Source organism: Accipiter gentilis, chromosome 22 (genome assembly GCF_929443795.1).
Source record: "Accipiter gentilis chromosome 22, bAccGen1.1, whole genome shotgun sequence".
Classification (NCBI taxonomy): domain Eukaryota; kingdom Metazoa; phylum Chordata; class Aves; order Accipitriformes; family Accipitridae; genus Astur; species Astur gentilis.
In genome coordinates this window covers 23,273,978-23,298,304 of record NC_064901.1, presented here as the reverse complement: position 1 = coordinate 23,298,304, position 24,327 = coordinate 23,273,978, and the positions used below count along the sequence as shown (strand labels likewise).

Genomic DNA, 24,327 nt, shown 5'->3' with positions numbered 1-24,327 from the left:
AACCTACTGTCTAAAATGCTTCAGTAAGCTAGCCAGCACCAAGCCCAGGCTCTGTGCTTTTCCTCACCACTTGTTTTTTTCGTGATCTGTTACTACCTGTGTTTAGTAGCCAGTGCTTCAGGGAATTTCCTGAGATGTGAGTTCTGTCTATTGCAGAGGCCATGTTTTTTATATATATATATATATATATATATCAAGGGGGAAGGGAAAACAACTCCTTCCTCATGTGTTTAATTGTTCAGGTGAAGCAAAAGATTAATACAGAATAAATATACAAATGCTGGTCAATGATGTACTTGCCATCTTTTTTGGGGTAGCAAGGACTTCTTAATAAGCTTTAAAGTTTATCTTTGAGATTGCTTCTCTTTTTTACAAAATTTGGCTTCATGCATTAAAGAATATTCCCCTTCAGCATGCTGTTTCAGATGTTTTCTAAGAAGAAGTAAATAACTCTTGTTGATGTTTATCAATTATTTTGTCCATGTAAAACTATTTTCAATCCTGTTCTGTTGCAGTGTGACCATCACATAGTATTATCACAACCAGCAATTATTAATCACCTTACCTATTTCATCAGACAGCCATATAGCCATGCACAGTTTGAGTCATAAAGGATGAGGTATTTTTACATAGCTTGAGCTAAGATCAGTTATTTTTAAGGTGTGGAGTTAAAAAGCAGCACCATGTCTTAAACTGAATTTTTCCCATAGATATGGGGGAAAAAACCCCCACATGATTGCCAGTCCTTCAGCTTTTATCCTTTTAGAAGTCAGTAAAGTATATCTGTATTCAAGCAATGCTGGGAGTAATGTCTGTGGTTACAATTGTCCAATGTTGAGAACTGTGTGTATGGTGGTATATGTATGTTTATGCTTATATAAAACAGAGCTATATAGCTTACAGGAAACTGAGCAAAACATGTCTTCATCAAAAGGGCAGGTTCTTCCTGGTATAGGGCTTATGCTCTGAAATTGAGGTATGCGCTGATTTTTGACCGCTATAATATGGTGGTAACCCTACCTAGATTACTTTTTTTCTTGCTTCAAAAAGCTGTCCTTTCATGTGTGTGATTGGCACTGGGCTTGCTTTGTGTTTAGCTTCTCTAATCAAGGGAATTTAAGCTTCTATTCTCCCAGCATTAGTACAGCAGTCATGGGAAATCTCAAACAAGACAGATCTTGTTGCAGCAGTTGACACAAATAAAGGCAGTTGTGCTTTTATTTATTTATTTTTGATGCTGGATGCTGATTAAAAGTTTCCAAGCATCCTTTAGCCATGTTATAAAGCCAACCGGCAGAGAGCAGGGCAGCTGCTGAGGAGGGGAGACGCTGGTGGACATAGGACAAGATCACAGTGGGAAGCATCAGTGTGTGTAACTCAGAAAGCTGGGAAAGGTGTAAACAGATCCCCAATTTATCTGTAGAGTGGGCTCTCCAAACACTGTTTTATTGGCCAGTGGCTCCTGCTTTACTAACCTCTAACCTCTGCTATACTCAGAGGTGCTGCCCACCAGCCAGCCTTGTCTTTGAACCCCCCTTGGCTCCTGCCACCTCAAAGGCTTGCAGTCAGATTCCTGTGTTTTGCTTGGGACCTCACCTCTCAGCAGGATGTCTGCAGCGGGGAAAACCGATCTACCCTGAGAACATAGACATATTTGAAGGCAATACCCCTGGGACTAGAAACCTATTGCTTTCAGTTTCAGGAGCTGTCCATCATTTGTCAAGAAATGTGGCTAAAAGTGCCCCCCACCCCCCAACTTGTGGTCATATAGTAGTTGAATGTTCCCTGCAATTACATACACATATTTGTTTTCTATTATTTTCTGGACTGCTGTTGAATCAACGATAGCGTAAGTCTAGCTCACTGTAGGTCTGTTTTCATGTGGTTAACAGGGAATGTGCAGAGGACAAACTTATAAAAAAGATGGTATAGATCCAAGTAATTTTGACTGCTCCTCAGGTTAAGCGTGCCTGCCCCTTCACAGTAACAGCCTGGTGAAATTGGAGTAATTAGGGAGCCCTACAAACTCCTGGAAACTGGAGGGAAAGAGTGGGCTATTTTTTGTGACTTTACATCGTTATCAGTGATGATTATGTCGATATGAGTATCTGGAAGCCAGAGTAGGATCTCTATTACTGTCTTACAGCTGTGTTATTTCCGTGGTGTCAACACATGTCATTTGGCTGTAAATAGGAAGATGGAACTAAAGGCTCTTTGGGAGCAAAGGGAATGCAGTAAATGGTAGCCATTTTTACGTTATGTGTTTTTCAAGCTCCAAGTGCTTTATGAAACTTTGCTTTTTTTTCCTCATCCTGCTCCTTTTTTTGCTGTCTCTGTCTCCATGCTTTGCGACAGTATTCCCAGCCATGGCCAAGAACAGGGTGGTTCCTTGCTGCTCATAGTGTTGATACCTATTTGTTGGCTCCATAACTGAAATGTATTTTGGCGGTGGATTTGTAGGGTGCCAGGGCAGCAAGTCAGGTTTCCTGGCTGATGCAATGTTGCCTTCTGCAACAGAGTTGTGGAGTTGACATACTTATTAATCAAAGAAGCAAGTTTGAGGTGCAGAAATATATGGAGGGAGGGGAGAATGCCAGTGCTAAGTGGTATTTTTATCTATTCAAGTCTTGTGTTCTTGTTACTTTTAAAACTAAGTTACTATCACTAGGACAAGAAATAGCAGAAATCTGTATTTTTAGGGGTCAAGATAATGCAGGATTTCAAACCCATATTAAAATGTTGCCGTTTCTTGAGAGAGAATGCGAACTATGCTGTTAAAAATAGCTGCTTCTGTGTTGTATGTTTAAGCCAGATTTTAAGCAGAACAAGGCTCTTGTTCATAACAGAAGATGAAAACCTTTAAAAAACCCACCACCAAACAAAACCAAAAGAACACCCTAAAACAAACAAACAAAAAAAACCCCTGCAAATTATTTGAAAGTATGGAAGCAAGACTCCAAAATGTTAACTAACAGATAACGGTTTCAAAGAACCATTCTCCTATATGCATAGTATGTGGTGTTGTACATATGGATTACTATAACTGATATAAGTGATTCTTTTCAAAGCACTTAAAGATGAGAATCTGAGGAGGACTGCGGTGCAAGAAGCTTGAGGTTAATACCTGAGCTTGCACTAACTTTTTCCTTTACCCTTAGTTCTTATGAGTCAGCATTTGTCGAGTAGTATACAGCAGTAAAACTGAGAGCCAGTAGAAGTTACCCCCACGTGGCTGGTATCTGAAGAGTAGGACTAGCATTTTGAACTCTGACCTCTGTCCCCTTATGAATCGGCAGCTTCAAAAAGAAAAAGGAAGAAAAAGAAGTTTGGATGGTGGAAAGAGTTTTCACTCTCCGTTGTATCTGAAGTAGGCAAATGTGCTTGTTTCATGGCTGAAATTACTACAGTGGAGAATGTTAAGCCAGGTGATTAAATCTGCCCACTGCTTTACTTTTGAAGAGGTATTTTTTGAGACTGAATTACAATTAAAACCAGCACCACAAAATGTCTATCTAGAATATCTTTCTTAAAATGTAGGACACTATTGTTTTGCTTGCTCATCCTGCAGAAGTGTCGTGTAAGTAAGGAAAATTCCTCTATAGGCCGCTCACGTAAGTTGTATGAGTTAAATAGATGAATATTTTCAGGGCTTTACTTGGGAATCATGCATAGCTCAGAAACAAGAGCTGCAAGATGGAATGAAAATTCAGAAACAGTATTAGAAGAACATTGTCATGTTCCATTGGAAGCAAACCTTAGCTAAACTGGAAACAGCTGTATGTACCCTGTGTTGTTCTGCTCATTCCTCTTCTCATCTGGAGAAACTTCTGGTTTGAGCTTTGGGAAAACCAATGTTGAATTATAGATTGGTCTTCATCTTAATCATCAGACAACCCCAAAAGTGCTATCCACATTTTTTAGCCTTAAAAGTGGCATGCTGATGTCATGAGCATTCTTTATACAAATGTCTGCACTACTGCTTTCCTTGGATAGGTCCCTGTTGACAAATAGACACAACACAACCAACTTAGGTCAAGTTTGAAAGGTGCTTTTAATCTGATCTTCTATAAAACCTGAAAATAATTCAGAAAGCTTTTCAGTTTTAGCCAAGTTAGCACAATTTTGCCAGTGTTGCATTAATTTAATGGATTAACTCTTAAGATTCCTACATAGTAGTCTGTGTATGGGGACAAAGAATCTGATTTTTACTTTCAGATTGCTCTTATGTTTTTTCCATAGCCTGAAACACATGAATTATTTTTTAAAAAATGTACCCTACATTCTTGGTTAATGGTTTGACCATTCATGGTTAATTGGTTGGACTCTGATCCTGAAGGTCTTTTCCAGCCTAAATGGTTCTATGATTCTTGTTTGTTCTCATTTCAAATTTTTTTTGCCTTTCTGGGAAAATGAGAAGGCCCTCAGATCATTTTTTTAGTATAGGGCTTTAAGGGAAAGAAAGATCATGGCCCACAGCTGGTCACTTACTCTGTCTTCTCATGCTCCCTTAAGAGGAGAACAGATTGTTCAGGGGGTATTTTAAGGTACCAGAGCTCTAAATTTCTCTCTGAATGAAGCTTCCCGCCCCCCCTGCCCCCCGCCCCGATTACAGAGAGAAGATTGGGCCAGCCAGCTTTTAGGTGTGTTGAACTTGATTGTGTAATATTGCTAAGGGTGCTAAACCAAATAAGCTTTTTTTTTTTAACCCAAATTCTTATCACTTTCTAGAAATAACAAATTGCTGTCTAATTCTTAATAGTATAAAGTTTTCTGAGGGTTTCTCGTAAGCCTATGTAAAGAAACAAAGATGGCACTGGTTTTAGCTGACCCAGCTGGTATCTTTGCTGAAGAACTGCATACTAAAAGTAATATCTGTGATCAGCAAGGAAGTTGTTGGAACAGGGAACCAGCTGTAGAAACAGGAAGGCAGTCCAGAAAGAGGGGGCAGATTGCAATTCATAGGCAGAAAAATGTGGGAATTTGGGGTTATCGGGTCCTCAGTCTGAACCCAAAATTTGTCTTGGGAAACTTTCTATAAAATGCTTGTTCCTCCAAAAGAGGAACTTTACGCTCTTTTCAGTCCCATTTTACCTGGAGGTGGGAGGTGGGAGAGTAGGGAGCTTGACTGCTCAGGCTTGCTATCTGATTATTTTAGATCATCAGCTGTGCTCATATGCATCTTTGGTATGGGGCAAATTATAATAATTCAGTTTATCTTGAACCTCAGTAGCCTATCTAATCCTATTGCACAATGGAAAGAGGTTTGGGGGGATTGCCTGTGACAAATTATAGTAGTTTGCTTGATGGGCAATAACTTGTTAGGTCTCAGTAACTTAAAAAACATTATATTATGGTATCACATGCAACTTAAGAGCCTGAAGGTCTTAGTGGACAAACTTCCACGCCCAGAGCTGTTAGATACACAGCAGAGCTGTAGGTATTTCTTATATCTTTTATATATCTGTTGAAGGTACACATTTTAGCAAAGGATTGCCACAGTCAGTTACTTTGGTAGCATTGGTTAGTTAAATATTAGTTTCAGTAGTTTAAGGTTTATTTTTACAAATAATAAGAGAGGATAAAGTTAAATTTTTTTCTGTTCTTCTATCCACCCCAAAATTTGAAACGTCTAGAATGGTTAAGTCTTACAATGTCTGTGTGAGGTGAATATTGCACATACTTCTGAGAGGCTGAAGTAGAAGCAAGAATCAAATGGACGTCAAGCATTTATCTGGAAATAAGTAACAGAACCAGGATTAAAAGTAAGATCAGCAAGCTTCCAGGCCAGTGCTGCTGCAGCAGCTAGGCCGCGCTTTTTTCTTTGGCCAGACTTCCCTAACCTAGCTGGTTGGGGTAGAAACCAGAACACCAACAGCCGTCAAGAAGGGAAAGCATTTAAGTAGAGTCACCCCAGCCAGTGTGAAAATGGTTATATTTCAAGGCCTCATAAACCTTTTCAAGGCATTTTGGAAACACTGATCTCCTGCAGTGGGGCAAAATCTTACAGCATCATGGCGCCTGCCCTAAAAGCTGAGAGAAGTGGTGGTTTATGGGCAGTTAACTTTTACTACTCTTTTGCGAATCTTGTTTTCTTCCCCTTTTGCTAACTTTACCAACTCCCACCAAATCATGGGCTGTGAAAAGACAGGAGGTTAGAAAGTTCCTTTCATGAACTGTTTTCCCCTTGATCTAAATGTTACAGAAAGTATTCTTTTCCTTGCCTCATGCCCAGTGTTTTTCTTTCCACAAACTAATGAAAAGATTTACATTGATCTGTCTTGCACTCTACACTGGAGCACCATTAGTGGCATTAACACTAGAACTTACAAACATTATATGAATGGACTTTGTAACCTGATGCTATGCTGGGTTGTAAAGAGCTTATAAAGAGATGCTAGGCCCCCAAGTGTGTTTATTTCTAAGGAAAATAACACCTTACCTAAATAAATGTTACTTTCTGTGAGTCGGCTGCCCTATTGCTGTGTGCTGCTGCTTGTTGTCTCTTATGAAAATAACTGCAAATGCTTCCGTCCCAAGCTCTTGCCTCTATGAGTATATGCTGAATATTGTCAGTTTAGTTTGTTCATAGTGCACCTGAAAAAAATCCTGGAACTGAAAACAAGTGGAATTTGAACTTCTGATTTGGATGCTTGCTTACTTGGTTGACGGAACACCGAATTTCCTATACTGTCTCCAGTTTTGAGGGAGAAAACTACAGAAAGTTTCTAAACTTTTTCTTCTGTCTTACAGATATTGCTAGTGTTCCTCAAAGTGTGCATATGTATTTGTAAAGATAAAGTAACACCTCTACATTATGTTAAGCAACTCTAGCCTTTGCAGAAAAAAGTGGTGGTTTTTCATGGCAGAGCTAACGAGGATGCAGCAGTTGAAACTGGGGTATAGAGGAAGGACGAGAAACAACTTAGAGCTACCTACTGGCATGCCCACGTTTGTGACCTTGGTCTGCAGAGCTCACCCCTTGGAGAGAAGGGATCGTTTAGTCTCTGATTCCTTCAGTCTTCGGCTTTCACAGTGAGGCCATCTTGGTTTTGTATAATTTTCTGCAGAAATTGAATTCAGGTGAATTCATTTCATGCAGAATCTATTGTATTTGTAAGAGATTCCAGTCACTTCCAACCCATTGAGCAACCCAATAATACCATGTATTTCTCATTGTCAGTCAAGTCATTCAGTACTCTACGTTTGACTCTTTCACATGTTGGTAAAACTCTTAAAGTAATGTTTTTCTGTCTTTCACCTTGGATCTATCCTAGATTTTCTATTTATCTGGAAATTTAGAAGGAGGAGAGAAGGTGTGTTTCTTAAATACCTGTTTGCAATTCCTGGTAAGCCATACACCCAGAACAAGATCCCATAGGTTAACATATGTTCATCTGTGTTGTTTTGGCAGTTGTACAAAGAATGATCTCTATTTACAATTTATATTGCCTGTGACCTAAGCAATATTTAGGTGTATACAAAGTTAACATTCTCTCTACAAGTCTGTGGTCCACATAGTGTGTTTCCTTAAAAAATTCTGAAACCTCATCAAGCAGACTAATAGCGTACTAGAAGTGAATTTCAGTTCAAGTTGAAAGGAAGGGTAGCTTGGCGATATCGTAGTTGTAGACTGTTTATAATCAATGCTATGTGGAAGACAAGATCTGTAATTATGGACCATTTATTTCAAGATCCTGAAAGACTTTCGGGTAGCTCTAGTATGTTACAACTGCAATACCTTACAAACATTACCCAGTGTATTAAAGCTACTCTCGAGTATACAACCATTAGTCTTCTGAATTCATAGATACGGAAAAGAGAAGTGGACAGCTCAGAAAGACTATGTAAGAATACAAAGAAAGTTGGCATAGGATTCAGGAAGAGATCTCTCACTCTCTCTCTTTTGTTCTTGTTGTTTCTCTCTCCTGTATCCCAAACGTGTTCATGGGGTATCCCTCCTAGATATTTGTTACATCCCAACATAAGCTTTTCAACCACACCAAGTAGGGCAGAAAATACATTTCAAATGGAATCGCCATACATCTTCCCAATAGAAAACTTTCCCAAAATGTTTAGTAACTTAGCATGCTGAGCAGCAGACACTAGCAAGCCATGTTAATCAGTTCTGCTTTATAAAAGCAAACAAGGTGGGGAGGAAGTAATGAGACCCTGAAACATCTGTTTGGAGACTTTGAATCCCCTTAGAAGGTTTTGAGTTCTGCCTTAAAGAAACACAACTCCAAAAAATTACAACCAACTGTGGGAACATTTTCTAGCTCTTTACAAAAAAAAAATTATATAAATATTAGTCTATAAAAAGTAAATTCCCTCTGCCCTCTTCTCCAGTTTTGCTTCTGGTATAAAGGTGTAATCTTGCCTGACATTGCAAACATTCTTTCAGTAAAGAGAAGCTAGATCAGATCCATCCTAGTTTTGCCAAAGGAGGAAAAAGAGCTTTGATTGTTACAAAACTAGAGAATCATAGATATTACAGTATTAATAAACACTCTTAGAACAGCATAGGAATGCTGTCATTTAATAACAGTTTAATACATAGTCTTGTGTGTATTTCACACAATTAATAGGTACTTAATTGCTTTATAAAGTTATATGTTAAAAGGCAACATAAAATAATTTCTCCTTCCCACTTAGTGCTGCTTATAGCAGTGGTCCTAAACTGGTATCTATTGTGAAAATGAAATTTGAAATCTGTGTTCTTACCCTTGTTTATTTAGGATACTTCAATAGAGAGGTTCACTGTTCTGGTCAATTTTAATTCTTAATCTACTTCTGGTTTTCTTTTTAAATCAGTTGAGTTCTGGATCACGTATTTTTTCTTAAAAAATGGGTCATAGGGAAAGGAGTATTTAAGTCTTTGCTTAGCGTGTGGTGTTTGCTTTATTTAGTGCCTTCCTGGTATTTTAGGAAGGCAGACATTATTTATTCTTACCTGTTTATGTAATTCTTTTGCTTTTACAGTTGGACGTAATATTTGTTTTGTTCTATGTTCTTGGTAATTGGCCTGTTATCCAGCTGTTAAGTCCTACCAGGGAGAGAAATAAGGAGAGGGAAGTGATTCTGTTCTAGAGTGAAATTGCTTTGCACTGTCTCTGGATGGCAAGCTCCAGAGAAGTGTAATTTTTGGACATACTCATCAGTCTCCTTAATAAAATTTTGAAATACTTTGTAATAGTAAGGTTTATGGTTGTTAATGTTCTCTCACAGTAAAAGTAGTGCCCCAGAGAGCACTTCTCTCTTTCCTAGTTTGCTTTTTTAATTGTAGCATGGATTTTTCATCTTAAATACTTAACAGAACTATTCTGAAGAACCTGTTTTACAAACTGTCCACACAGAGTAGAGTTTTAGGGCCAGTGTTTCAGCAACAGGTCCTTAGTTCTGAATCTCATAGCTTACACTTGGAGTAAAGTTCATTTGGGTAGCATGTGCATGAATATGTGCAAGTTTGCTTGTGAATTTGCACTTTCCCTACTTGTAATCTTTCCTGGACACTGCTATTTAGCCTAGGAATGCTCTAGCATGAAGTCTACTTGTAGGAAAGACTGTCTTCTGTTAAAAAGTAATGACCTGCAGAGTAAGGCATACTGGCAACTTGTTAACAACAGCTAAACGAGAGTTATTTTTAGTTCATCTTAAAGTCTATACCTCCAAAAGTTTGGTATTCTTTCAGTAACTTAGTATTCTAAATAATATTATTTAATATTCTCATAGCATGTGATTAAAATGAGCCTGTCTGTAGAGCCTTTCTGCTATTTAAGGAATCCATAGCAAGAGTAAAATAGCACTTCCCCAAATTTGTGTGTTGTTTTCAGTTGTATTCTGGCTCTGAACGCTTCTTAAGCTTCCAATTATCAAAAAAAGTCTTTTGTTTTAATTGTTCTACAACCTTAGATGCAAACGCATACTCTCATAGTTGATACTGAACCATAGAGAGACTGCAAATTAAATTACCTTCTGGACACTTAAAGGTGCTGGAATTTCCTGAAGAAAAATTAGGTTGAAAAAATTAACATCTCTTGGGCAAAACACCTGAACTACATTTATTGGCAATGTGTGTTTCCTTCTGGGTTGGATGGGGTCCTACAGGATCATTTGATGGTTCTAGGCATTTAAAAAGTAAGAGAGTCAGATAAGTCAATGTTTTCACTTCCAAAACTCTGCTTTTCTTCCAGCATTTGTGTCTTACATAGAAACTGGGACAAGATTAAAACTTGCCATACAGGACATTAGCTTAAAAACGACTCACCTGTGAAATTCAGTGCATCTGTGTATAAGAAAATCACATGCTTCATTTCAGTGTTTTTACACTGCCTGTGTTGTAAATTAGCCTAGATTAATGACTGTAAGAAGCTGGCATATGCATGTATGTTTATGTAAAAATCTTAATATTTACTTGTATAAATAATTTTTGGGTTTGGGAAGGTATTGGTTTGGTAGGGTTCATAAGTACTGAAATTCTCTAGCTGATCAGATGTCTCTAGTATGGATATTAAAAGGTGACTTTTAAGTTCCACCTTTTAGGTTACATGCTCTTTTCTGGCTGTTTAGCTGCATTGTGGATTCCTCTGCCTTGGAAAAACTGAGTATAACAGCAATTTCTTCTCTTCTATGGTCAAACTGCTTTTGACATTTTTCAAGAGGAAAACATGATGAAAGTGTGAAAGTAACTGATTCCTTCAAGTATTCTCATTCTGTTTAATCACTTGCAAAGTAATGCTGCTGCTTCTTTTTATTGGCTGTAAATCCTGTTTTCTTTTTTTTTGGTGGGGGGGGGGGGGGGGGAGGTTGAGTTTGAAGCCTTCAGGCTCTGTGGAAATACGCTAGCTACAATAAACATGCCTCTTAATTTAATTTCCACCTGACATGTAGACTGCATGGAACAGATTGTGCATGGCAAGCCAAAATTGATTATTAAGCACTGGATCTGTGCAATGTGAAAGTGAACTTCATTCTCTTTACAGGCAAGGTGGTTCTGGGAAGCATATTTTCGATCAATGAAAGCAATTGCTCTTGCTACTCTTCAGATTATCAATGACAGAATTTATCCCTATGCTGCCATTTCTTATGAAGAATGGAATGATCCCCCAGCTGTGGTAAGTAAATTCGTTTGATTTACTCATAAAACAAATTGTGGGTTTGGTTTTTTTTTTGCTCGTATAAAAGGTATGTGCTATGAAACTTGGTAATAATTCTGTGTATGTGTGTTTCTGTGTGTATGTGTTGTGTTGGTAACTCGCACAGATGAAGCTAATATATTTTATGACAACTGGCAAAATAACTAGCAGTTCATTTTATGTCCTGGCAGTGAAATGCGAACTTTTAACTTTTGCTATTGCACACACTAAATTGCTTGCTTGTTTATATATTTATTTATTTTTCATGCATGCATACACACACACTTCTTTATTTCTGTTAAATTTAGTGTGAGTTTAGTGGTCTTAAAAATGAATAGCTGTAGTGGAAATAGCTGGTGGAAGTCCTGAGGATCTTAAACAATCTGCAAGGCTCTTTCATGTAATTCTGATGAAATAGCTAATTATTCCTATGCCTACAATTTTCTCCATGTTATTTCTATGTAATTTCTCTTCTACAGAAACTAATGATCAAAGTTTTGCTGGGTTTTTTTCCTTTAAAAAAAAAGTTTCACTGGTTGAACCCACCTCTGTTAAGAAGAAACACTGGAGTATTAATTAACCTTCTGCACCAAGCAGCTGGTTCTGATTTTTTACTATATAAAAGCCTGCAGATGATTTTCACTCATAATCAGTTAATTTTCTATGTGTCAAAATATAAAAAATAGTTTTGTTTTACTAATAAAACCAAACTTGTTAACTGTCTCACTTTATGATGGTTTAGAGAGAGTTTCTCTGAAAGCTGGGTAGGAGTGCTCAGGAGTGTGTTTTACTTTAAACTCTTCAGGCTGATAGAGTATGAACAGTTGCTGACAAAGAGTTAGAAGCTCATTGCTGGCTTTCTGAAGATGATTTTTCCATTGCCTAGCCAAAGGCATTAGTAATTTAGTGTTGTCATTGCCTAGAGAGCAAGCATGGCACTTGGCAATATTTAAGGAGGAAATTAAGCTGCACAAGAAGTAAGTGTGTACTCTGCAAGAAGGGGATCAGAACATCTTAACACCTTCAGATTATGCTAACAAACAAGGACCTTGCAACATCTAGGAAAACGAAGAAAATGGCTTTAGGATTACTCAGTCTTTAAAGGGGACACAAAAACATCTCCTGGATTGTCTCCCATACTGGAAACCTATCTATTTCTGGGGAAGCTAATCTTACTCTGAGCAACAAGCAAGCTCTTTTTTTTTTTCTTTCTTTTTTTAAAATATATACTTGGAAACAATATTTATGTTAGTCATTGAACCTAGAGTTTCTTAAGCAGAAGGTTTATGACCACAGACATGGCAACATACAGAACAGAACTCTGAAACTGTGGAGGAACACATAACAGCAATACCGTGCTAGGGCAGTACAAGGAGTAGGCAGGAATATTGTATCAATGTGCAATTGCAAAGAAAAGTTAGAAGGTTGACTGCAGTTAGACAGGCTGGAATTTGTCCAGGACGTTGGAGTTAACACCTCGTATTGTGGTGCTCTCATGCCATGAATGGTCAGTTCCTTGGTGGTTTTATGTCTCAGTTGAAAGAATTTGATGTTTATCCTAGTCTATGAAAATTGCTTAATATGTGCATGAATTCATTTCTTGCCTCAATATGAAACAGAAATATCAATAAAAGTTCCTTTATGGGCTGTGTAAGCTCCATATTAGCCAGCAACACAGAGTGCTTGTGACCTTTTCTCAGAGGGTCAGTTAAAGAAAATAGAATTCAGATCAGGAATTGTTTAAGAGCAGTTAAATTTGTAGAATAGCAGTACACAATCCTGTGAGATCTTCAGCTGGGGATTTTGATGGCTACTCTGTGCATGTATGAAAATTTCCCTCCATGAGGCTTTTATTTCTTTTTTCCTATTTTTTCTTTTTTTTTTTTCTTTTAAGCCACCTAATACTGTTTGGTTTTGACCATTGTTCTTTCATTCGAAGTTCTTTCTTGTTCTTTCATTGGAAGCAAATAAACGGAGCCTTCTCCAATATATCTGATATTTTTTTTCTTGTTCTGTGAATATATGTTATCTCTTCGAGGTGAGAGCATATTACAGTTGCAGTCTACAGGGGAGCATATTTTTCAGGACTCAGCTAATTTCTAACTTCAGCAAATTTAGAAGGTGGTGATATATACAGTATCTGCTAGTAGTTTTAATAATAGTTATTGTAATGTTGGGTTTTTTTTTAAAATAATTGTGCTAGTCGGAATTCCACAGTTGGTGTCTGCCTGTCAGGGGAATAATGACCCGATTGAGCCTGAGTATGTTTTTCATCTAAGCTTGTGTCTAACGTCCACTCAGCACTGTTAGAATTTCTAGTAAGCCCGGATGAAACATTATAGTTGGAAAGCGAGTACATATATATGTACGCTTGAGGTAGCAGAAGATCGCAACTGTATCCTCTAACTCTGATAAGAAGACAAAATAACTAAAGATGACTTGAATGGGTTCCTCATTTACAAGAAAATTGCCATATTCTTCTCTAAATAAACTCCAAGATGGAAGTGTTTAAAGCAAATTATTTCTGGTTGGCCCCAGGGCCAGGATATAGGTAACTTAAAATGAAGCACCTGCAAGTTAATGTTAATCCCACAGTGAAATGTGCAAGTAACTGGGTGTCATAAGATCTTACGTTACTGACTAGAGCTGTACCTCCAGAACTTGCCATATGTATTCCACCTTCAAACTCAGCTGGCTCAACATCCAGTTCCTCTACCTCGCTTGTTGTTCCTTGTGATGTTGTGGTCGGTAAGGTTTAAATGCGGTGCTCTTCTATACACTCTTGCTCCTGTGAGGTGGTTTAGATAGGAATGTGAGGTTACAGAAAAAATATGTAGAAGCTGGAGGCAGATTAACAGAAGGTGCAGAGGTGCAATCACCATTTTAAGGCAAGGGGCTTACTGCAGTTAGCCAGATATTTCTTTAATCAGTACAAGGCTGTTAACAGAGCTCAGATCCCTGTGCTTCGAATAGCGAGGTTTTGAAAATGAAAGCATGGATTTTCCTACGGAATATTTCTACAGAAAATGCCAACTGTAATGGGTTTATGAGCTTGCTAGAACAAATACGCCTTTCTAACAGAAAGAAAAGCTTTCTGTCTGCGCAAGATCATCATGCGGAGGAGAATCCTTAGCTAGAAAAAAAATCCTTGGCCATTGTTGCTACCTACCTGTCTCCTTGGTTTAAGGTTTCTTTTTTCTGGTGTGCTTATAGGGGTTAATTTTGCTTAGTACGTCACTAGGATCCTGAGAAGTAACAGCAAAATAGAGTTCAGTAAAATGTCCTGGTTGCTAATTGTTTTGCTGCTCCATTGTTACAGTTGCTTCAGGTGTTAAATAAAGCACTAAAAACGTTATTTTTACTTTGCCAATTAGGATAGCTCATAACTCTCCAAGGTGCACGTTTTACTCTGCATTTTGTTTAGCTATTGCAGCCTCATGAGTTTGCTTCCAGTTTTAAGATTCATCAGCTGGTTTCAGTTCATTTCCTATGATTTTGTGTAGTACTGCCTTTTATTATTTTGACTACAGAACAGTAGAATTGAATCTATTTTGAGTTAGCAAACATTTAACAGATTACAGCCTGTAAGTATGCTAGATAAAACGGATTTTTTTAAGGGCCTCAAATATTCCATTAAGTGAATTTGTAACAACAGCACCTATGAAGAGAAATTGCATCTTTAACAAAAGGTTGCCTCAAGTTTGATGTCACTTGCAAAGTAGGACTGGTAGGGACTTATGGATATTTTCTGAAGATTTTCTCTGCTTTATTTTTGAACTTTGTACTTCAAATTAGGAATTGGGACATATCTGCAAGCATAATAATGATTACATTCTCTTTTCAGCAAAATATGATTTTTGTATGAGGGGATGGCTGTTATCTTGGACAGTCACCATGAAAGTGATATTCGTGCATTCAAAATCAGTGAGGCATGCTCATGGCTAGATCTCCATGTAGATTAGCTTTTTTCCTGTTCCCCAGAAATTTCTCAAGTCTCAACACAAAGAAACACCAGCCCACCTCGTGTTGAGTCTGTAGTTTCCCAAACACTGTAAACCACTATAAGCAGGTACTGTTGTCAAAAGCAGCAGTCCTGTACTCTTCTTCAGCTGGATGACGATTTCTGTCTCTGTGTGCTACCTTCTTTTTGAATTTTCTAATTCACTTGTGGTGAATTAACGGAATTAATTTTCCTCATTTAAAACTTGCCCAGCAAAAGAAAAGAAAAAAGGTGTGGGGGGAAACGGGAAGGTGGCTGGAAGGCTGGGTTTTTGTGTTAGTTTGGCTTATATTGGCTCAAAATATTAGTGAGACTGTTGCCTGAATATCTTCACAGTGTGGATACAGCAGCAGTACAGGAGGGTGTTTTCCAGCAGGAGGGAGTATAAGGTACGCAGAAGATAAATGCATATGCAGTTAATTCCATACTTTGTACATTACACTGAGGAAGCGATCCAAGCAGTTTTATGTGTTTGTATGGGTTGACTGAAGACTGTTGGCCTTTTCTAAAGAAAAAAATGTTATAAAGTGGATTATTTTCTTACTTGTCCACTATCCCTTTGAGGAAGTGGAAGACTAGTAGCGTATAACATGCTAATATGTTAGGGAATAGGACTTTCAGTAAAAATACATTACAAGATATTTCCTCCTTTTAATGAAGAGGGGCAAATGATGTTTTTGGGGCCTGAAATTCCTGGACCACTTCAGTCCTTTATGTCTCAGACAGTCTTTTGCTGCAAGCATGGGATTTTAATGCCTTTTGTATTTCTTGGCCCAGCCATTATCCATTAGGCAGGGGCAATCAGTTACGTTCAAGTAAACCAGAAAATGACCACTTCTATGGTGTGCATTCTGATGGTTACCAGTTTGGGCTGGATTAGAACTAATGATCTGGGTTTGAGAAGTGATCTGTTACCTTCAATTAAGTACTTCGTTATGCTCTAATAGAGGTAAATTACTTTTTCACTTGTGCTTCTTTGTAGATTATTTAAATTCTCTTCTTACTTTGCCTTATACCTCACTAACATATATGGGTTTCTGAAAAATGAGTAAGATAGGGTTTTTCCGGATTGCTTCAGTTGCTTTTGTTGAAATTCTTTCAAGCCTGTTTATAATGTAGACCTATAAAACATTAGAGGTTGGGTTTTTTTTTTTTTGTCAGGGGCTGCTTTTGAGCTATGACCTTGGATGATACAGACCACAGTTTAAAAATCACTTGAGAATATCACTATGCCAAACAATAAACATATCAGATTTCATTTATCCCAGCGAGGTGGAAAACAGCACCATCATTTGGTGTAAACTAAAATAGCTAAATTAACTTAGTGCAAAAAGTGCCATTAATTAAGCAAAGCCTAAGTAGGATGCTCATTTGCAGAATACTTTGTGGGCTTCTGCCAATTACCAGGCAGTTGACACTCATTAAACAATTAAACCATTTCTGTGCTCTTTGACTAGTATTTTACAGCCCTCAGTCTTCAGATAATGCCACTGTTATAACTATACTTCCATTCTAGTACCTTTCCTCATCTTCAAAGCATTAAGCAAATATTAACATACACTTTTTAATCTACCTGTAAATGAGATCAAGCTAGCACTTTTCTGGGCAATGCACATCGTTGGTTTTTTTCCATTGAACAATATTAGGTTTCTCTTCCTGCTGTATTTCCAGCTACATTGTGTGATAGTGTGAATCAGCTGTGTGAAATTTGGCTTTATTTACTATGTTAGAAGTTAGGTATTCTTTCTTATACTACATAAATTTCGGTTTATTGATATGTTTTGCCAGTGTTGATATTATGGACAAGTTGAGTATACCACATGTATTCAGCTATAAATATTGATATTTTTGTGTGTGTGTGAAACATGATTTAACAGTAGGTTCTTTAACTTACCTGCCTAGAGATCAGGATTCTTCTCTCACACAGTGATAGATAACCTCACAGTTATCCTATGTTGTGTGGTTAGTATCTAGTGTGTAGGTTTATTTCCATTGTAAATGATACCCTTTGAGGCATGAACAACAAATTTTTTGATTTGGCTGACAGAATTGGAATATTTCACTTGAGTAACATTTTAGTTCTTAAGACTACACCTAACCATTTAATACTGTTGGGTTTTATTTTCTCTAAGGGCTTTTTGCTTTGTCTTTAGCTTAGAAGTAGACACCTAAACACACAAGTGAGAGACACGCTTTTAATATTAGCAGAACTGGTTTTGAGATGCACCCAAATAAAAATTGTGCTCCTCAAAGGCAAGGGTCTCATCAGTGTTGCTCTTACCTTGTTTGTTGCACTGCCTGGTGCCTCCTGTGGCTTCCTAACTGTGCAGCTTTATTGTATGTAGTGGGAGTCATTACAAAAACCAAAACAAACTTTGTTGTTGCTTTGGGTTCCACTAGTCATCTTCTCAGTACTCCCTGTCTTTTCTGGCTTTGGGAGCATGAAAGGTATGTTAAGCTCCATTTTCCCAATTCAGATTATGTCATACCCTGGTTTTTTGGGGTCAGGAGCTGCTATGTTGACTTACAGGGGAAAAAAAACCCCAACCAAACAAAAAAACACAGGAAAAACTTGAATCCTTTTCCTGGTTCTCTTTCAAATCTGGTTCTTTCAAATTGTTTGAATATTCTTATTAGGGTTATAATGTTTTAATATTCTTATAATATTCTTGTTATTCTTATTCTTATGAAAGAATGGCAAGAAAATTGATGGAGGGATTCCAAAAAGCTTAAGTATTGTGGCAGCTATAAATATGAACTCAGTTCTTGATGATTCTCTTCTTCTCACTGCAAATCTATTTCTTTGACACATTATTGAAATTAAGATGAGCCTGAAGCTGAGGTTTTTATATCAAAGAATGTGTTCAGCCAATAGTTTCTGTCAGAAGGGCTCAGACACATGATTAGATTTAAGGGGCTAAACAAAAAAAAAAGATGCTGAATAACTTAGTGTTATAGTTATGTGATATATTTTGGCAATCAAAATTCATGATTCATGACAGTATCAGATTTCATCACTCAAGAAGGAATAGGTAGAAACTCCTGTGTGTCTTGTGGCTAAAATTTTTTTTGAGGAGGGTTTATAATCTTCATCAAAACATGAAATGGTGGCCACTGCAACTTGGCTTGTGATTCTGCAGTGTGAGCACTATGGTTGGCTCTGGAGAATTGGAGAGGGTTAATTCCTTTGGTTTTGCCCTATGACCACTTGAGGATGGGAAGCACGATGAAATACTTTCTCAAAGTATTCCATAGAAACTTATCATGAATAATTGGAGCAAAATAGAATAAATCAAGGGGGTTTTTTTGGTCTGGTAATCCATAATTGAAACCACATTGAGGTTAGATTGATATTCAGAACAACCCAGCTGAAAAAGCCTTACCCACAGAGGCAGGGGATATATCTCTGTTTTCCTTAGATGTATAAAAGAACTGCTTAAGCTACTGTTTAAGTTCAACACACTGTTGTCCTTACCTCTGTGCTTTTAAAAGACAGTGAGTTGTTGTTGTTGTTCAAACTGTATGGTTTCACTAGTCTGTGGTTACAACAAGCCAGTCTAGCTGTTGAAACTAAAATACACAGGGAAGAAAGCCCACTCTCTTGTTTATGGGAGCAGTGAAATTTTATTCTTCTAAAGTGCTGTTGCTGAGTTTTCCCACTAAGTGATAGCTGGGAAGTTCTTGACCATCTTCTGTAATCTGGACATCTTACACAGTCTTGTTTTCCTAGAGACCATTCTGTGATGCAGTTTATAATGTGTCTGCTGTGTCTTCCTTCAAGTCTCTTTCAGTGGTACTCAGTGTGCACCCAAATAAGAAGTTTTAGGGTAGGATCCCGTCTTAGTTATGCCTAGTATTTCACCTATACCTTTGAGGCTCTGTAGCATTTATTATGATAGTCCGGTTGCATTCATTGATGTCCTGAAGCTCCCATCTATCTCACTTCTGTATCCTGCTAAGGACAGTCTGTTTAAAACTTCTCTGCTGACTTGAACCTGAAGACTCTACATCGAGTCCAACCTTAAGCATCCCACATAATGAGAATTCAACTCCTTTCATACCTTGTCCTTAATGTATTAACTTCTCCTAAAATAGAATAAAGTTGGTTTTAATGACCAAGAGGGAGGGCAATATTTGATGTATCTCTAGTAAAGGAAGGTGCCTTACTTGTAAGGCATTATTACACATGCACACTTGTGGAAAGCATGCATAGGACAGCTGCAGCAGTCTGAATCCTTCCCTGTATACATACCCATTCCTGAATTCTCCTCTCTCCCCTGCTTCAGTCTGTTCCTAAGTTCTCGCTGTCATTCGGGTCCCACTACTTTGGATTTTCATGTGAACCGCAATGAGCTGTCAGACAGCTGAGACTGTGAGACTTAAATGAATGAGATTACTCTTAGGAAACTGGCATTTGAACTTGATCCTTTTTGCCCATAAAGATGATTCACAGCAAACAACCTATTAATCTGAGATTAATTATGCTGGCTCTTCTAATGATATTAGCTGGGAGAGTGAGAGTGAAGGGTTGTCTTATCCATAGCGGAGTGTCAGCACTTTGTCAAAGAAAGGTGATGGATGATCAATCCACTGTTGCCGTTTGCTCTTCTCTCTGAGAGTGAAAGTTCCTGTGAATTTCCATCAAGAATATTAATAAAAATGGGACAGGAGCAAATGTTCCTTCACCACTTGGTCTCTTGAGCAGTGACTGGGAGAACCCATCCCTATGTCATTATCCATTTCATGCTTTGCTGCCATAATGGAGATTTAATTAGGTTGCCGTTGAATTAATTGCCTGTATGGTTTGCTTTTCCCAAGCAGAAATCTGGAAGACTTTAGCAAATTATGGAGGCTTGAATTTGCCCGATTTCCTGCAGAAAGTGGGGTCAATAGGTCTCAGACTGTAGACACACTCTTCAGGCAGGCAGCAGGGGGTTGGCTCTTAATGGCACTTGAGAGATGCTTAATTGCCTTTTTGAAATGTTTTTCTCAAATGAAAGGCATGGTTCTCCCATCCATTAGTGTGTGTCTGTGGGCTTTTCCCTCCCTCCATCATCCTTCAGTAGATGCATGAACAAAAACGCCTCCAAAGTTGCCTTATTTTTCCTAAGTTATAACCAGCAGGGGAGAATTTTCATGCCTTTCTGAAAGTAGTAAAAGTTGGAATTCAAGTAATGTATGTAAAACTTAGGTTTTTAAGAGAAAGCATGATAATTTTTTAGGCACATATGCATGTGCTCGCACACCTGCATCTGTATTTTTTTCTGTAAGTACCTAAAATAGTCTTAGATGATAGAAAAGAATCCTTTTCCAAGGATATAATAGCAAGTGATTTGTTAGGAAGTGCTGTGGCCAGAGAGAAAGAGTTGCTAGAAAAACTTCAAGTGAGAGCCATTAATTTAGTTGGCAATACTCACCCATAAGTAGTAACTACAGCATTGTCTGTAGATTACCAGTTATTTCTTCTCATGGGGCAGAAACATAAGATTTTCTTGGCACTCTACTAAAACCTCTGCTTCAAGTATTAATGAAAAGAGGTTTCTGAAAGTTGTTTTAAGAAGCCGCTCTTCATTACAAGGGTCATTTGGGTAATAGCAGTCTTGGGGTGGGGGTTGTGTGGAAATGAGTCTGTAAAGCTTTAATGAGATGGATTATGCTCTGGTAACATTTAGATTGTGATTTGCTGTAGGAATTACTGAAGCTGGAGCAAAATCAGAGGGCTGTCCCATCTGCCACCAGTTGTCTTGTAGAATTAGCAGAATTATGTATAAAAGCTTTAATTTTAGAAAATGTAATAATCTGAAAGCAGATTTTTCTCTGCACGTATCAGTTGCTAAGGTAATGGATATATATTTTCTGAATTACTGAGCATAGTCCTCTGCTATCACAGGTAGTCATGTCCCTTTCATGAACCAAAGTTCCATATTATATACTGCTACCATTTCTACATTATCCTATTACTCCTGTTGGGTAAAAACTAGAACTTGATGCTTTCCATTAGGAGCCTCACAAACAGTTTATGTCGAATGCTACTTGTACCAGACCTGATAAAGTATGTGTAGCTGAAGATTAGTTCATCTTTCCACTATGTCAGGAAGTCTACTAAAAGGTATTACTCCTACTGACAGTTTCTTGCCTGGAACGTACCCTTAGACCATCCTGGATAAAACAGTGTGCCAATGCTGTGCTTAACTTTAAGTGTCTCTTTTCTAGATCACATATTTATTCCCTCTTCAGTGTTGATGTGTTCATAGAAGGAAATCATATTCACATCATATTTTTTTTCTCCTTTACCAAAATGGTCAAAATGTTATGATGTCTTTTAGTAAATAGGCTCTCTATTCTCCTCATCCTTGAAGTTATTCTAGTTAGAGGTGTCTAACCACTAAATATGAGGAAGGTGATAGTTGGGTGTATAAAGTAACCCAAAGACTAAATAAGGAAATGGAAAATTGCAAAGTTTATTTCCTGCAAATATGAGCTGGTAACTGTGAGTCTGTAAAACTTGCTTTCCTCCTGACAGAAGCAGGTTTATGGTATGAGTTTAGCTGGAGATTCTTGCAGTATTTCTGTAAACTGCTGGCAGTTACTAACGTCTTATGAGTGTTCATAGTTTTTACAGGCTAGGATTCAAGACTTCCTTGAAAAACAGCATCACTCAGTTTGTGCTTTCCCAACTCTCCTTTTCACCTCGTCCCAAAAGGTCTTGTTTTTCCCTTTGCTTCTCTGTCCAACCCCTGCTTGGAACGTCAGCTGGAATGGAAAAGTTGAGACTGAAATGCTGGCGCTTTCAGTCCTGTCAAATGGTCCCTTCACTGCCTCCTCCCCCACGTTGTCAGCTCCAAAGGAGGTTGGCACGTTCAGTGAGAATTTGGTTGTCTGTCTTGTCTTTTGCCAGCTGAGCTGGCTTCCTTGTGCTGACAGTGTATTGAAGTAAGACCTTTAAAGTCTTAAAAGGGATGCCCTAGTTAAAATTCATAAGGAGTAGGTAATGCTCTGAAATTCATCTTTGCATCTCATGCCTTTTTTTTTTTTTTTTTAATGGAATAGGAGGGGTTTTTTCAGCGTTGGATGAACGGGGTTTTGTGGAAGCTAGTACATGATTCCTCTTAGTGCCTGCTTTTGCCTTTTTTGCTTGGGTACACATTTTATGCCAGGTTTATGTTTTTGCTGCTTTGGTTTTGTTATTGTTAACTCTCTTTCACTTCTGAAACTGTAGTGCTGATTAAGTTTCTTTTTGTTTATTGAGTCCTGACTATAAATACAAATGGCTTGAAATAGCGATTAGTAAATGAGAATTGAGTTGTGTTAGCTGGGTTCAAAATTCACTTTGGCCTTCCTTCTCCACAAAGCTACCTGCCTCTTCCACTTTATTTTTTACCTGAAACCCCTCTTGCTTGCAACGATACAACTAGACAGAAATGAAAATTGCATTAAGAAAGAGATTGGAATAAAAGTTTTGAGAAATTGCTGAAGTTCACTGTTGCCAGAATTGGAGAGTCGGCCTGCCTGATCTGAGCAAATTCAAAATCTGACAGCTAGGTCCTGGCTATGTGACTTACTCCCTACCATAATAATTACTTCCTACTGTGCTAAGTCACTTTAATTGAATTGTTTTCCTGTTTTCTTGTTTTCCTTCACAGAAATGGAGCAGTGTGAGCAACCCACTCTTCCTTCCACTGATCCCACCTCAGTCCCAAGGTTTCACAGCCATAGTTCTGACCTATGACCGGGTGGAGAGCCTTTTCCGAGTCATCACAGAGGTGTCCAAAGTGCCTAGTCTATCCAAATTATTAGTTGTCTGGAACAACCAGAATAAGAATCCACCGGAAGGTAAGACCCCATGGTAGGTGTGGTGGGGGAGGGTGAAACTGGGGGTAGCATGCCTATTTGCACCTGTTACAGAATGACTTCTCTTCTGCTTCATTAATATGGCTTCGAAAAGTATTTCACGGTTACTTTCAAAATAATAAATTTGGAAATTTTTTGTGGCAATATTTTTGAAAGTGAAATGAGAAAAGCCAAAGTAGATTAAAAGACAAAAGCATACCAGTGGTTGTGCTGCTAATCTTCTGAATCAAAGGTAACAGGTGCAATAGTTACAGGAACATTTCTGTCCTTATCTTTATTTTGGGGAGTGGTAAGGAGAGACCCATCCTTGATTTGTCAATGCTTGGTTTTATTTCTCTGTAGACACTCTCTCATCACAGTGAATACTACTTCTGCTAGACAGTTTTCTAGGGCAAATGTGGTTCATAGCAGCAGAGTAGTTTGCTTGGAGCTATAAAATAAGTGAATATTTTGGCTAATGAAATGAAGACTTGGGACATTTTGGGTGTCTGAAAAGGAGTTCCCACACCACCAGAATATCTTGTGAAAATGCTACAGCTAGCCCAGTAAGACAAGACATAAGTGCCTTTTAAAAAAATGTTTCCATTTCCAACACTTATGATACTATGTTGCTTTTTATAGTCTTTATGAGTGAGTCTGGTGAAGTCTGCATGATACTTTAAATTTTTTGAATTCATGGTTATTGTAAAACGAGGGCACATTCACAGACCTTTTCCCAAATGATTTAAATGAGTACATTTTTGGAAGAAGATTTGGTTTCAAAAGTATATTAATGATTCCAGTGTGAACTCAGTGCTGTAAATCTCTGAACTAATTTGTTTAATTTTCAGTAGCGGAGGTGTGCTTTGCTGGCATGGCATCTGCTGGCCTGGCATGCTGCCGTACTGTATCCCCTCGTGCCAGGACCTCAGTCTCAGGCTGCTCAGTCCTCACAGCTTGCTGCCTACGTTTTCAAACCCAAGATCCTAATGCCATGTTTCTCTGTCTCCTTCCCTGTAATGCCACTGCATGCCCTGTGGCTGCTCCGTCTCCCACCGGCTCCCTTTTTTTCCCAGCCCTGGGCTGTCTGCCTCCCAAGACCATGTTGCTCTTACTCTTCTCCCAGGTCCTCAGCTAGAAGCATAGGTCCTGACATTGGTGAGTTCCTTTACGAAATCATGGAGTAAATGGGAGAGCCAGGAGACATCATTGCCCCATGTAAAGGAAGATAGCTAGGCTTGGCCTGTGGTAATGCTCTCCAGCGCCAGACAGCCACTCCAACGCTGCTCATTTTATTTCCATGCTTATTGCTTCCTAGGATGAACTTCTTCCAAGTTCTGAATGCTAGTACTAAAATCCTGAGCA

At 38.3% G+C, this 24,327-nt stretch overlaps 1 protein-coding gene across 1 annotated transcript in view; it reads left to right on the top strand.

Moving 5' to 3' along the window:
* EXT2 (exostosin glycosyltransferase 2) overlaps positions 1-24,327 on the top strand; it is an 80,039-nt gene that overhangs the window by 26,631 nt on the left and 29,081 nt on the right. The window contains exons 8-9 of the mRNA XM_049825295.1: positions 10,980-11,111; positions 22,776-22,965. Coding sequence (XP_049681252.1) covers positions 10,980-11,111; positions 22,776-22,965 — 322 coding nt within the window. The remainder of the gene's footprint in view (positions 1-10,979; positions 11,112-22,775; positions 22,966-24,327) is intronic.